This window comes from Pezoporus occidentalis, unplaced genomic scaffold (genome assembly GCF_034315485.1).
Source record: "Pezoporus occidentalis ecotype Australia unplaced genomic scaffold, CSIRO_AGI_Poc_V1 ctg57, whole genome shotgun sequence".
NCBI lineage: Eukaryota > Metazoa > Chordata > Aves > Psittaciformes > Psittacidae > Pezoporus > Pezoporus occidentalis.
The window spans coordinates 5,351,155-5,364,389 of NW_026915910.1; the positions used below are offsets into that span (position 1 = coordinate 5,351,155).

The following is a 13,235-nucleotide window of genomic DNA, read 5'->3' on the forward strand; positions in this document are numbered from 1 at the left end:
CAGGTGATAATTCCACTGCCCCCAAGCAGGGAGAAAGGCAGGCGGGAGGGGACTGAGAGCAGTCTTGGGCATTGGGTACCTTTGTGGCATGGACCATGCCAAGATGTCAGCTGTAGGTTAAAGTCCAGGGCTACATCAGCAGGGCCATGCTGCAGCCCTGGTGGGGTCCAGAAGAAGATCCCCAACTCAAAGGAGCTGGGCAGGGGGTGGCCCCAGACATGGCCTCCCTGCAGTGTGGGCTGGAAGCCCTCTCCAAACCATGACCAGCATCCCTTGGCTGTGCTGGCCCTGGGCTGGTCCTTGGTACCAAGCCTCCAGGAGTGAGGATGCTCCTAGGACCCTTACACTCACAGACCCCAACACGGACACCCAAACCTACTGCTATGGATTGCTGCTCGGAGGAGAGCTCCATCATGGATCTCTCCAATAGATGACACCAGACCATCTGGTATGATACATCATTTGTCTCATGATGTATCCTACCTCAAGACCCTTCGTTCTCTCCGGGATCCAGCTCGCAGAGCTTTGGTCTGTCCGGGCAGCAGACCAGCACTCTTGGTACTCTCTCCCATACCCAGTGCTCTGGTTTGAAGTTTGCTGGGAGACTGCACAACCATGCAGACACACCATAGGCAGATTGCTTGTATAAAAGAATAGTTAGAAATAAAGTTTACTGGGAATATAGGACAGATTATGGTGATCAGATGCAGGGCACAGCCAGAGAAGCACAGTGAGCAGCAGCTTGCTTACATGAGCTTGGCCTCTTTCATCACTTGCTTCTCTATTTCTCATTACCTGTTCTTCCAAGACCCACCTTGATCTTTACATTTCCCATAATTCCTATAAATCATGAAACTCTTGAGCAAACCCACATTTCCAAGGCCTGATATTAAGTCCTATTCACCATCAATAGACTCCCTTAGCTTGCAAACCTTTACACAGAGACTTCTTTCTTTTGAACCACGTTTGTGGGTTGTGTACCAGGAACGACAGTTTTAGGAGCAGTCAATTAAGACAGAATTAGGTGAGCTGTGTTCTCACTTGATCACCTTCCTCTATCCAGTCTTTGTTTAGATGAGTAGCCATGAGAAAGGTAGCCTTATACTTGCCACTTCCTAGCATGTCGAATGAAAATCATCTTGACAAGGGCGAAGCTGTTTGTGTGATGTTAAAAGAGGAGAAAATTAAAACACTTAGCACGATTCTGCATGTCACACACTATCTGTATATTAAGTGGACTGAGACAAAAGAGAGAGATATAATTTATCTTTTTACAGACTGGCTGCTACTGGTGTGTACACCAACCAGCCTGCTTTGTCCATCCACGCAGTCCCTGCCCACCCCGTGTGCCCGCTGTGCCCCAGGGTGTCACAAGATGTGTTGCATGAGGATAACGGTGAAGACTGCAACAGCCCCAGGAGGCACCTCAGCCTCTCCCACTACAGCAGGGAGGGATGAGGTGCAACCCCATCTCCCGTAAGAAGATGGGTCACTTTGGGATTGGCCAAGGGGAGATGTGTCAGCAGGAATAAGTGCACGTCCCACCTGCCAGTAGTGGTATAAGCCCAGGGCGTTTGTCCCAAGTGGCATTCCCTGATCCCAAGGGCATCAGGACAGGAGTCATTCCTGTTGGGTTTGTTAGTGCTTGAACACCAAGACCTTCATCAGGTAGGTAAGTGTGGGGTCTATTCCTGGGCACCTCTCTCTTTCTATTGCATCTCTCTTGTTGGCTTCTGAAGCTTTCTAAATGACACTGCTGGAAGTATCCATGCATATCCTGAGGCCATCTGAGCTTTCCAAGAAGGAGCACTAATTGTCTGTATGAGTAAGTGAGCATCAGAACTCACAGCTATCTAAAAGCAAAACTGGGTTCCCTGACTTCAACTGGGACTGGAAATGTGTCTTGAGGCTTGAAGGTCCCTGGCAACTGGGGCACATGGTGACTGTCCTGGGCAAAGGAGGGAGATGCTATTGATACAGCAATACAGAGATTTTCCATTCTTTCAGGCTTATGTTAACTTGGAATGTGGATTTTTATTGCTCATTCTGTTCATTCACCAGGAGCCTCCCTCACCAAGTGCTGGCATCTCTACATACAAGCATTCACCTCAACTCCTGAATGTGGGTCAGTTCTTGACCCCCAGTTTTACTGTTGGCATTGCCATTGAGTGTTGTCAGGAGCATCTCCTGATAGTCAAACTGTCTCTTTTTGGGTTCTTTGGTAAGAAGAGGCAGAATTATGAGGGTAAATGCACTAGCAATGCAGCTGGTCTGGTAACTACATTTGAAAGTCTGTCCTGGCTCACCCGTGGCTCTGTTTCTCCACAAACATATTTAGTAATCATCAAGAGATAAGTATTGGATACATATTACCTGAGGGAGTACAACTTAAAAAGGGAAATATTCTGCATTTTCCACAACTTTAAATATTGTTTTCCTTACAAGTGCACTGGTCAGGAATTGCTTCTCCCATGTGTCCTTTAAGAAAATACAAAGAGAAAAGTGAGCAATAAGGTGATGGAACAACATCAGCTGGATTGCCCAACAGGCCAATACTTCCCCAGCTGCTGTCAGCAGAGCCAAAAGGCACATGCATGAAAGGCATCCTTCAGAACAGGCCACAGTAAACATCATCCTGTTACCCGGGACAGCCCCTCTGCAATGTGGGATCTTGCTGTGCGCTGTCATCCCCAGGAGCTTTGGTGTCTCCCCTCAGCAGCCCTGTGAAGACTGGGGACAGGCGTCAGCCATGAAGGTCCTGTACCTGCTCTTTCCCCTCTTGCTCCTGTTGGTCCAGGGTACTGCAGGTGAGAGGGGATGAGGGGAGATGGGGTGGGCTGTGAGCCCCCATCGGTGGGGTCCTCCATGTCCTGGGAAGTGACCACCTCTGTCAGAGACCAGGTGGCCAATGGTTCTGTGCTTGCCTTTTAGACACCTGGGTATTGAAGTTGTGGCTGTGGTGATGCTGAATTAGAGACTGTGTACTGCCCTGAAATGCATGGGGAGCGTCAGCCCTTCTGCCACCACACACCACTCTCCCAGATTGTCACTTTAATGGTTTCATGTGTATTGTTCCCATGGAAACAGGAAACCGGATGAGGTGCAGAGAGAAAAGGGGATACTGCGCTTTTGGACGCTGCCGTTACCCTGCAGTAACTATTGGATTGTGTTCAAGATCTGAAGTATGCTGCAAAAGGTATGGTGTAGATCCCTGGTTGAGGAAAGGGTTTTCTCCTATGTCCACGGAAATATCTGTCAAAGATTTCTTTCTAACCTATCTATGGCATATACTGTACTTTAAACATTTATACATATATGTATACCTATATACATTTATGTTTTGAGGAGGAGGCCCAAAAATGAAGGGAAAAGCCCTGGTGGGTTTGGACCTGCCCTGGGTGGTGCTGAAGGAGCCAAGGTCACCCAGCACCTCCCCACTCTCCTTCAACTCCATGAGACTCATTTGGGCTTTGCAGAAAGCTCTCCCAAGTCTGCAGAGAGTGAAACATTCACTGTCCTTAGGCAGCATGATCCTGGGTTTGCTGCATCTGCACAGAGCTGGAGTTAGGGCTGCCTACACTAAGATAAAATGGGTCCAAACTCTGTAGCAAGGGCTGAACCTTGCCTCTGTTGAGTCTGATCCTCCCGCACCATAGGCTTGCTTGTCTGGGCAGGAGAGGTGGAAGATACAAGCAAGTTACAGTGGGTGACATGCTTTTATGCTTTCTTTGTAGTGTCTGGAGCTGAGCCCCTGAACCCCATGAGCAGGACGTCCCCCTCGCTTCTGGCTCCTGGCACCACCTCCTGACGTCCTCTCCGCTCCCCACCTCTGCCGTCCCCAGGGGCTGTGACAGCAGCAGTGGAAGCACTGCTCCCGCTGGGTGCCCGTGTGCTGGGGACATCCCAACACGGAGCCGGTGCTGCTGGGGCAGAGGCTGCTTTTCCCGGCTTGAATAAAGACGAGCAGTTTGGCATTGCAGCGGGTGGGACATGTGCCTGTTCTTGTGGCGCAGGGTGTGCTGTGCTGGCTCACTATGGGGTGGTGTCGTGGTTGAAGACCAGCCCGTAACTCAGAACCACGCAGCTGCATGCTCCCAGAGGGATGGGGAGAAGAGTCAAAAGAATGTAAATCCCATGGGTTGAGATAAGAACAGTCCAGTAAATTAGGTATAACACAAACCACTGCTGCTACCACCAATAATAATATTGATAAGCAAACCAACAAGGGAAGAAATATAAAACTAAAAGGGGAAAAGGAAAAGAAAACAATAGACACAACTGATGCACAAAACAATTGCTCACCACCTGCCAACCCAGCAGTGATCTGGGCCTTCCAGGTGATTCCCCCCAGTTTCTATGTTGGGCACGACATGCTGTGGTATGGAATACCCCTTTGGCTAGTTTGGGTTAAGTGTCCTGTCTCTGCTTCCTCCTGGCTTTCTGTGCCCTTCCTCACTGGCAGAGCATGAAAGACTGAAAAGCCCTTGATCAGGGTAAGCATTACTGAGCAACAACTAAAACATCAGTGTGTTAGCAGCACTATTCCCAGTCTAAAGTCAAATACACAGCACTGCACCAGCTGCCAAGAAGGAGGAAAATAACTGTTAGGGCTGAAACCAGGATGTGTGGTGCTGGGTTGGAGCAGGGTAAAGTGCCTGGGGATGCTGGGGCTGTCTTTGTGGATGCTCTTTCCTGGCAGTGATGTGGGGATGCTCTTGGCCTGGCAGTCCTGTAGGCAGGGTGGTTGCTGTGGATGTGATAAAGCTGCTGTGCAGATTCTCCCTCCTGGGAGTGGAGCCCTGTTGTGGCTCTGCTGGCCATGAGTGCCCCTTGTCCCTATCAGCCATGGCTTCATGTGCAGGGCTGTGCTGGGTGTGTGTCCCTTGGGGGTCATGGCCAGGGTTGCCCACTCTACCTGTCCTGAGGCCCTGTTGCTTCTCCTTGTCCTTGCTGTGTGCTGTGTTGGAACAGTGCTGCTCTGCACCCCATTCCACCAAGCAGGAGGAGGAATACACATGGGAGCAACTAGTGATTCTGGCTTCTTCAGTGAAGGCTTTCCTTTCTAAGATGACAAAGCCTTTGCTGTTATTGCTTTCCTGAACTGAGAGTTCAGTGGGGGATGCTGAGATCACCCCTGCCTGCTGTGGCCTTTCCTTCACCTGTGTTCACCTCTCATTGAGCCTGCAGCAGGCACCACCTCACCCTTCATCTCTGCAGTGCAAAGCACCAGGGGATCCTTGGCACAAAACATCTTGAACCAGACTGATGGTGGTGTGAGCAGCCACACCTCATGAGTGTCACCTCCTGACGCAGAGAGGAAAGGAAGGGAAAGAGGACAAAAAAGAGAAGGAATGTCTTTTATCTAGAATACAGGAACTTTGATCTTCACTGTCATGTGCTGGATGACTGATTTCGTGGTAGTGAGTTGAGAGATGGGCATCATTCATCACCTGATACAGGTGTATTCTTGCAGCAGTTAATGTGTTATTTCTGAACCCAGAAACCTCCTTGAACTCAAGTGAGAGGTAAAGCTTTCCTCAGAGTGTATGAATGTGAGCAGGTTTCCAATATCCAGCATGATCTTGCACTTGTCAAGCTCTCTGATTATTCGTATCATCACAAAACAAGAGGATCGAAGAATAAAACCTTTTCCTCATTACTGCTGTACCTTGCAGCAACCAGCCTGCTTTGTCCATCCACGCAGTCCATGCCCACCCCGTGTGCCCGCTGTGCCACAGGGTGTCACAAGATGTGTTGCATGAGGATAACGGTGAAGACTGCAACAGCCTCTGCCATTGCAGCAGGAAGGGACAAGGTGCAACCCCATCTCCCGTAAGAAGATGGGTCACTTTGGGATTGGCCAAGGGGAGATGTGTCAGCAGGAATAAGTGCACGTCCCACCTGCCAGTAGTGGTATAAGCCCAGGGCGTTTGTCCCAAGTGGCATTCCCTGATCCCAAGGGCATCAGGACAGGAGTCATTCCTGTTGGGTTTGTTAGTGCTTGAACACCAAGACCTTCATCAGGTAGGTAAGTGTGGGGTCTATTCCTGGGCACCTCTCTCATCAGCTCCTGAAGCTTTCTAAATGACACTGCTGAAAGTATCCATGTGTATCCTGAGGCCATCTGAGCCTTCCAAGAAGGAGCACGAATTGTCTGTATGAGTCAGTGATTATCAGAATATCTTTAAATATCGTTTTCCTTACAAGTGCAATAGTCAGGCATTACTTTTCTCATGTGTCCTTTAAGAAGATACAGAGAGAAAAGTGAGCAATAAGGTGATGGAACAACATCAGCTGGATTGCCCAACAGGCCAATACTTCCCCAGCTGCTGTCAGCAGAGCCAAAAGGCACATATCTGAAAGGCATCCTTCAGAACAGGCCACAGTAAACATCATCCTCTGTTACCCGGGACAGCCCCTCTGCAATGTGGGATCTTGCTGTGCGCTGTCATCCCCAGGAGCTTTGGTGTCTCCCCTCAGCAGCCCTGTGAAGACTGGGGACAGGCGTCAGCCATGAAGGTCCTGTACCTGCTCTTTCCCCTCTTGCTCCTGTTGGTCCAGGGTGCTGCAGGTGAGAGGGGATGAGGGGAGATGGGGTGGGCTGTGAGCCCCCATCGGTGGGGTCCCCCATGTCCTGGGAAGTGACCACCTCTGTCAGAGACCAGGTGGCCAATGGTTCTGTGTTTGCCTTTTAGAGCTCGTGTGTGAAAAGCCATGCAATGGCATAGATCTGGGTGCATTTACAGTGGTCAGCATTTGCAATGGGTGTGGAAGACTCCAGCCCAGAGAAGGGGCTTGTCTGCTTCTTATCCTGAGTGCCCCAAAGCCCTGTTCCCACCATGCATGAGCCCTGCAAGGGCTGGGCAAGGGTTTTCCATCACAGGTCACTCAGAGGCAAGGCACAGCCAGGACAGGGATGTGGGATGCCAGGACCACCCGGCTTGCCAGCTCTCCTGGTTCAGGTAGTGGTGGACATGCAGGGGGCTCACATGCAGTGGGGGAGCCAGCACGGCTCCTCCTCAGCCTCATGCTGGTGCTGCTCAGTGCCTGCTCTCGTGTGCACCCACACTGGTGTAAAAGAGCCCTTGCAGGTGAGACACCTGGGTATTGAAGTTGTGGCCGTGGTGATGCTGAATTAGAGACTGTATATTGCCCTGAAATGCATGGGGAGTGTCAGCCCTTCTGCCACCACACACCACTCTCCCAGATTATTGTTCTGACTGTTTCTCTGTACATGATTTTCTATAGCACTGGGAAAAGAAGAGAAATGCCTGCGAAAAAAGGGAGCCTGCTTTATTGGGGGCTGCCGTTTCCCCTATAAATATGTGGGAAATTGTTCAGCATTCAGTCACTGCTGCAAATTGTAAGTCCTGGAAACGGTTTGCTCTATTTGTTCTATTATTATTGTCTTCCAAGCCAGCTCCTGGTTCACGTGCTCATATATTCATACTCATGGCAAAAAACAGGGAAACAAGGGAGAATTCCTTGTGGACTTGGACATGCCTGCTGGGGGACTGAAGGTGTCCAAGGGCAGCTGGTGCCTCCTCTTCTTCACCCCCACAATTCTTGCCCACTGCCAGTATAGAAAGCTCAGCTGTGTTGTCTGAACAAGCAGACTGTCCTCTGGGCAGCGTGAGGAACAGGGTCCTCCTCCTCATGGCTCTAAAGACCTGTGGTGCCAAGGCTGCCTCCAGTGAGGAGAGCACAGGCCCAAGCCAAACGAAATGACAGGTTTACACCTGTGAGGTTCTTACCTCTATGCACTTCCTAGTCATAAGAGTGGAGGTGGGAGAGAGAGGCAGGTAGAAGCAAGTTACAGTGGGTGATGTGCTTGCGTGCTTTCTCCATACAGGATCTGGGGCTGAGCCCCTGAACCCCATGAGCAGGACGTCCCCCTCGCTTCTGGCTCCTGGCTCCTGATGTCACCTCCTCTCCCCACCTCTGCCGCCCCCAGGGGCTGTAGCAGTGGAAGCACTGCTCCTGCTGGGTGCCCGTGTGCTGGGGACATCCCAACACGGAGCCGGTGCTGCTGGGGCAGAGGCTGCTCTTCCTGGCTTGAATAAAGACGAGCAGTTTGGCATTGCAGCGGGTGGGACGTGTGCCTGTTCTTGTGGCGCAGGGTGTGCTGTGCTGGCTCGCTATGGGGTGCCAGTGGGGTGGTGGCAGGAGAAGCCCCTGGGGATGCTGGGGATCACTACTGGGTCTGTCCCCAGGGAGGTGCTTGCTTGGGGCCCTGGAACTGCTGGGCTGCCAGCAGTGCTGGTGGGAGGTGCTGGAGGATTCTGGGGGTCCCTGCAGCCCCAGTAGCAGGTCCCAGGCAGGGCAACACAGTAATGTCAACCCAGGGGTGTACCCATGTCCCCAGGCTGCATATTGCCTCTTTCTCCGACAGCAAAGGGAAATTTTCCAATAGAAATCAGAGTTCATTTATGGCACCTGGCTGGGCAATACTCTCTACCATCCCTTAGCAGCCTCCAGAAGAGGCTCTCCAACAGGTCTTCTGGCACACTCCTGGCACAAGGTGGGACTCTGAGGGTGGAAGCAGGATCTGCCTTCCTCCTACCTCATCTCTAGCAGGGCTGTTTTCCCTAGTGCTGACTTGGAAAGACATAGTCCAGGAGATATGGAGATGGTGGCAAAACCTTATCCCTGCAGCATGAGAGCCTTTTACAAGGTCCAAGCTCCACCACCCCACTGCAAAACCTGCAGCAGACACCTTTCCTTATAGACACGGGGTGTGAGGCACCCCAGGGCACATGCCACAGCAACCAGGAGATGTTACATCTGGCTCATGATCTCAGTGGAGAAAAAATAAACACCTGCACCAAAAGATTTATCTTCCGTCTTGACTTTTTAAACCTGCATTGTGTCTACAAGGAAACTTCATTATATACTGGGAAACTTCACTGTAGCATCAGATAAATCCTACATTTTTCCATACACTTCATTGATTCACATCTTACGTGCTGTTCCTTGGAGCATCAGGAAGAGAGCTCAGAAAGACCAGTCAAACAGTCCCTTTTCCTGTTTACACCACCCACCCACACCCCTATCCTGAGAATAGGAGGCATCACTTTCTTCTTCTGATACCTCTGTGAAGGATTCCCAGGCCTCCAGCCCTGGGTCTCATGTCGTCCTGCCTTGCAGAAAGAGCCCTTCAGTGTTGTGGTTTGCTGTACACCTGGGGACACATGCACACACACATTCTGCATCCCTGCTCATTAGAAACCAGCACCAACTGCTGCCCTACCACAGACCACATCTTTTTCTGCTTCTCTTCAAGTAGCTCTCCGGTAAAACCCAAGGTCAGTCTTCTGGGCAGGTGGGCCCTCTGCTTCTTCCACCTTTTGTGTGTTTCTTATCTTGCCACTGTGACTTGACACCTCAATGGCATGCAAGGAGAAAGGCCAAGAGGCCAGGATCCACTAACAAAATCCCCAACGTGTAACCTCTTGGAGCTGGGGAGACCAAATTTCTCTTACAAACACCTTCAGAGGCAGTTGCCAAGTCAGGCATGCATTACAGCAGCCTTCTGCCTAGCAAGGACTGTCTCTTCTCCAGTTGCATGTGCGGCATCAGATGCATTGGATCCTCAAGCAGGGCCTATATCCCTATTTCTTCACCTTGGATAGCTTTAGGAGGAGATGCAGGTTTGTTGGATCATCTGTTTTACAGACCTTAACGTGTATCTTGCTGCTACTCTCACTTTATCTAAATAATCACTAGAGAGACAGTGTTATGCTTATCAACTTTGATGTGTCAGGTACACAGACATCTTGTCCCAGAAGAAGGTGTTCCTGCAGTGTCTAAAGGTGGGAGGGCTTTCAATACTGTGTGTGTTCTTGCACATCACACACTACCTGATTATACAATCAGATGAGAAGAGACAAAGTAGCACTCCCTTCTTCTGGGGCTGATGCGCTGTCTGCATCAACCTGTTACTTGGTCCATCCCAAAGATTTCTCATCAAGCCACCACAGGCGCTGTGCTCACTGTGCCATAGGGTGTCACAAGATGTGTTGCATGAGGATAACGGCGAAGATTGCGACAGCCCCAGGAGGCACCTCAGCGTCTCCCACTGCAGCAGGGAGGAACGAGGTTCAACCACATCACCCTCGCACAGAGGGAAGCTTTGGGATTGGCCAAGGGGAGATGTGTCAGCAGGAATATGTGCAAGTCCCACCCACTGGCAGCAGTGTAAAACCAGGGTGTTTTGGGCAAAGTGATACTCCCTAATACTTCTGGGTGCAAGTGATTCCTGGTGGATTGTTTCAGCCTGTTGCTTCCTTGGTGGGCTCTGAATCAAGACCTTCATCAGGTAGGTGACTGTGGAGTCTTTTCCAAGCTGGCCACACATTCAGCTCCTCTGTGCACATCCATCTTCCCAGAGCTGTCTACATGACAAACTGATCATAAACAAGTGTCAGAGCTGCATGGGAAAGAGAATAAAACCCCCTCATATGAGGAGGGACCTGAGATCTGTGAAAATGGGGACTTTCCTCAGCAGTAGGAGATCTCTCATAATTTCAAGTTTTCAGTTGACTCAAAAGTTATCTGATTCCATTTCTGGCCACCAACACACTTCCCTGTCCCCTTGCTTCTCCCTGGGTCTGTGCTGCACAGGTCAGGGACAGTGAGTGTGGAGCTGGAGAGTGTCCTTGCGGAAAGCTTGGGAATGGTCTTGAGTTGAGGATGGGCACTTCCAAGCTGAGCTGGGAGGACTTTCCTGAGCCCAGGGAAGCAGTGGTGATTGGGCAGGGTGTTTTGGGCAGCCAAGTCTGGACTGACAGAAGTGATGGAGAGTGCTGGCGAATGCATGGATTCTCCAGGCACATGCATTTCCCTACGTTCTGGAGTCTGGTTTTGTTATTGGCGTGGTACTGAGTGCTGGCACAATATCACCTCATGGGCAAACCTTCTCTGCTCTGGCATTTATTAAGAAGAGGCAGAAGAGAGAGAGCAAATGCCCTAGTGCCCATCCTGGTCTGTGTTGTGAGGTGTATTTTGTGTCACCCCTTGACCCTGTCTCTCTGGAAAATTCTGCCCAGGGGACAAATACATGCCCTGCAAAAGTGAGGGACTATAACATATATTAAAAAAAAAAAAAAAAGTGTTCTTTTTCCTTATAATCTGAGTTTCAGTGAATGTTGTTTTGAGTAAAATGGCAAATACTAGCCATCAACCAATGCCTTGAGAAAAACATCAGGAACTGATGAAGAAGATGAAACTTTGGATTGTCCAACAGGCTGGTGCTTCCCAAAATGCTCCAAGAATACACGAGAAGTTGCAGTTATTGGTACCATTATTCTCTCTTTTTGTTGGAGATTGTGCTTCTGCTTTTTGGGTGACCATATGCACCCAGCCTTGTCCATGTCCTTTCTTTGTTGTTTTGATGTGTCCCCTCTGCAGCCCTCTGAAGACCCGACCGAGGCATCAGCCATGCGGATCCTGTACCTGCTCTTCCCCTTATTCCTCCTGTTGGCTCAGGGTGCTGCAGGTGAGAGTGGAAGAGAGGAGATGGGATGGAATGTGAGCTCCCATCAGTGGGGTCTTGGGAAGTAACCGGATTTGTCATATACATATAACATTTGGGAGGGAGTAACTCAAATGAATGGTTGGGCAGCTGAGGAGCCAGCACAGCAGTTGCTGTACCTCACACTGGTCTTTCCCTATGAGTTTCCATGCATGTGTACATGCTGCTGCAGAACATAACCTCCTACTGGGGAGGTAAAGATGTTGGTTTTGGTGGCCGGTGCATGTAGGATACTGAGACACAGTGGCAGTATCAGGCCCTCTGGAACCATGCACATATTTTGGTCATCTCATACTCACGTTTTTTGACCTCTTTCACTGTGCAGGATCCTCCCTGGCTCCAGGAAACAAGGCACAATGTCTTCGACAAAAAGGCTTCTGTGCAGTTTTTAAGTGCCCCTTCCCCTATGTCATCAGTGGACTTTGTACAAAGTTCTCATTTTGCTGCAAGAAGTAAGTTGTGTTATTAGAAATGCTGATGTGATGGCAGGAAGAGTCACTGGTGTGTTTAAGCACTATGACTAGATAACAGCACAGTGCTGCACATGCATATAAAGCACAGCCCGAGGGAGAAAAAGAAAGATGCTTGGACCTGCCCTGAGTGGTGCTGAAGGAGCCCAAGGTCACCCAGCACCTCCTCACTCTCCTTCAGCTACATGAGACTCATGCAGGCTTTGGAGGAAACTCTCCCAAGCTAGGAAAGAGTGAAGCATTCACTGTCCTTAGACAGCATGACCCTGGGTTTGCTGCATCTGCATAGAGCTGGAGTTAGAGCTGCCTACACTAAGATAACACTGGTCCAAACTCTGCAGCAAGGACTGAACCTCACCTCTGTTGAGTCTGGTTCTCTTGCACCATAGGCTTGGTTGTCTGGGCAGGAGAGGTGGGAGAGAGTGAGAGGGAAAGTAAGTTATGAGGGGCGACGTGCTTGTGTGCTTTCTCCATACAGGATGTGGGGCTGAGCCCCTGAACCCCATGAGCAGGACGTCCCCCTCGCTTCTGGCTCCTGGCTCCTGATGTCATCTCCTCTCCCCACCTCTGCCGCCCCCAGGGGCTGTGACAGCAGCAGTGGAAGCACTGCTCCTGCTGGGTGCCCGTGTGCTGGGGACATCCCAACACGGAGCCGGTGCTGCTGGGGCAGAGGCTGCTTTTCCCGGCTTGAATAAAGACGAGCAGTTTGGCATTGCAGCGGGTGGGACGTGTGCCTGTTCTTGTGGTGCAGGGTGTGCTGTGCTGGCTCGCTATGGGGTGCCAGTGGGATGGTGGCAGGAGAAGCCCCTGGGGATGCTGGGGATCACTACCGGGTCTGTCCTGGAGGATGCTCTTGCCTGGCAGTGATGTGGGGATGATCTTGGCCTGGCAGTCCTGCGGGCAGGGTGTTTGATGTGGATAAAGCTATTGTGTGTATTTATGACCCTGTTAGCTGTGGCTTCATGTTCAGGACGGTGCTGGGTGTGTGTCTCTTGGGCAGGCATGGCCAGCGTTGCCCCTGAACCTATCCCAAGTGTCCCTGCTCAGCTCCATCCCTGCTGGCAGCTTCACAGCAGCAGCACCTCTACTAGCCCACAGCCTGTCTCCCTGGCACATCCCTCTTGGAGGGGCCTGATCGCACAGACAACCCCCAAGGAGACTTTTACAAGGCCTTGGAGGGAAGTAGGTCCTCCAGACTGACTGTCCATCTCCTCCTCAAGGTTCATCTCCTC

The 13,235-nt window shown here is 50.8% G+C and overlaps 3 protein-coding genes across 3 annotated transcripts; all 3 read left to right on the top strand.

Annotated features, from left to right (window-relative positions):
* Window positions 1-271: 271 nt before the first annotated feature.
* Window positions 272-3,979, top strand: LOC134173988 (spheniscin-1-like). The gene is made up of 4 exons (XM_062638549.1): window positions 272-1,672; window positions 2,717-2,807; window positions 3,088-3,196; window positions 3,735-3,979. Exons 2-4 carry the CDS (start codon window positions 2,750-2,752, stop codon window positions 3,745-3,747), a joined length of 180 nt encoding a protein of 59 aa, XP_062494533.1. The 5' UTR covers window positions 272-1,672; window positions 2,717-2,749; the 3' UTR covers window positions 3,748-3,979.
* Window positions 3,980-5,865: 1,886 nt separating this feature from the next.
* Window positions 5,866-7,865, top strand: LOC134174012 (antimicrobial peptide THP1-like). Its single transcript, XM_062638584.1, has 4 exons — window positions 5,866-6,028; window positions 6,459-6,571; window positions 7,249-7,363; window positions 7,853-7,865. Exons 2-4 carry the CDS (start codon window positions 6,514-6,516, stop codon window positions 7,863-7,865), a joined length of 186 nt encoding a protein of 61 aa, XP_062494568.1. The 5' UTR covers window positions 5,866-6,028; window positions 6,459-6,513.
* A 2,329-nt stretch (window positions 7,866-10,194) lies between these two features.
* On the top strand, window positions 10,195-12,720 carry LOC134173983 (antimicrobial peptide THP1-like). The gene is made up of 5 exons (XM_062638543.1): window positions 10,195-10,318; window positions 11,142-11,296; window positions 11,410-11,497; window positions 11,859-11,985; window positions 12,482-12,720. The coding sequence occupies exons 2-5, from the start codon at window positions 11,213-11,215 to the stop codon at window positions 12,492-12,494; spliced, it is 312 nt and encodes a 103-aa protein (XP_062494527.1). The 5' UTR covers window positions 10,195-10,318; window positions 11,142-11,212; the 3' UTR covers window positions 12,495-12,720.
* Window positions 12,721-13,235: the final 515 nt, after the last annotated feature.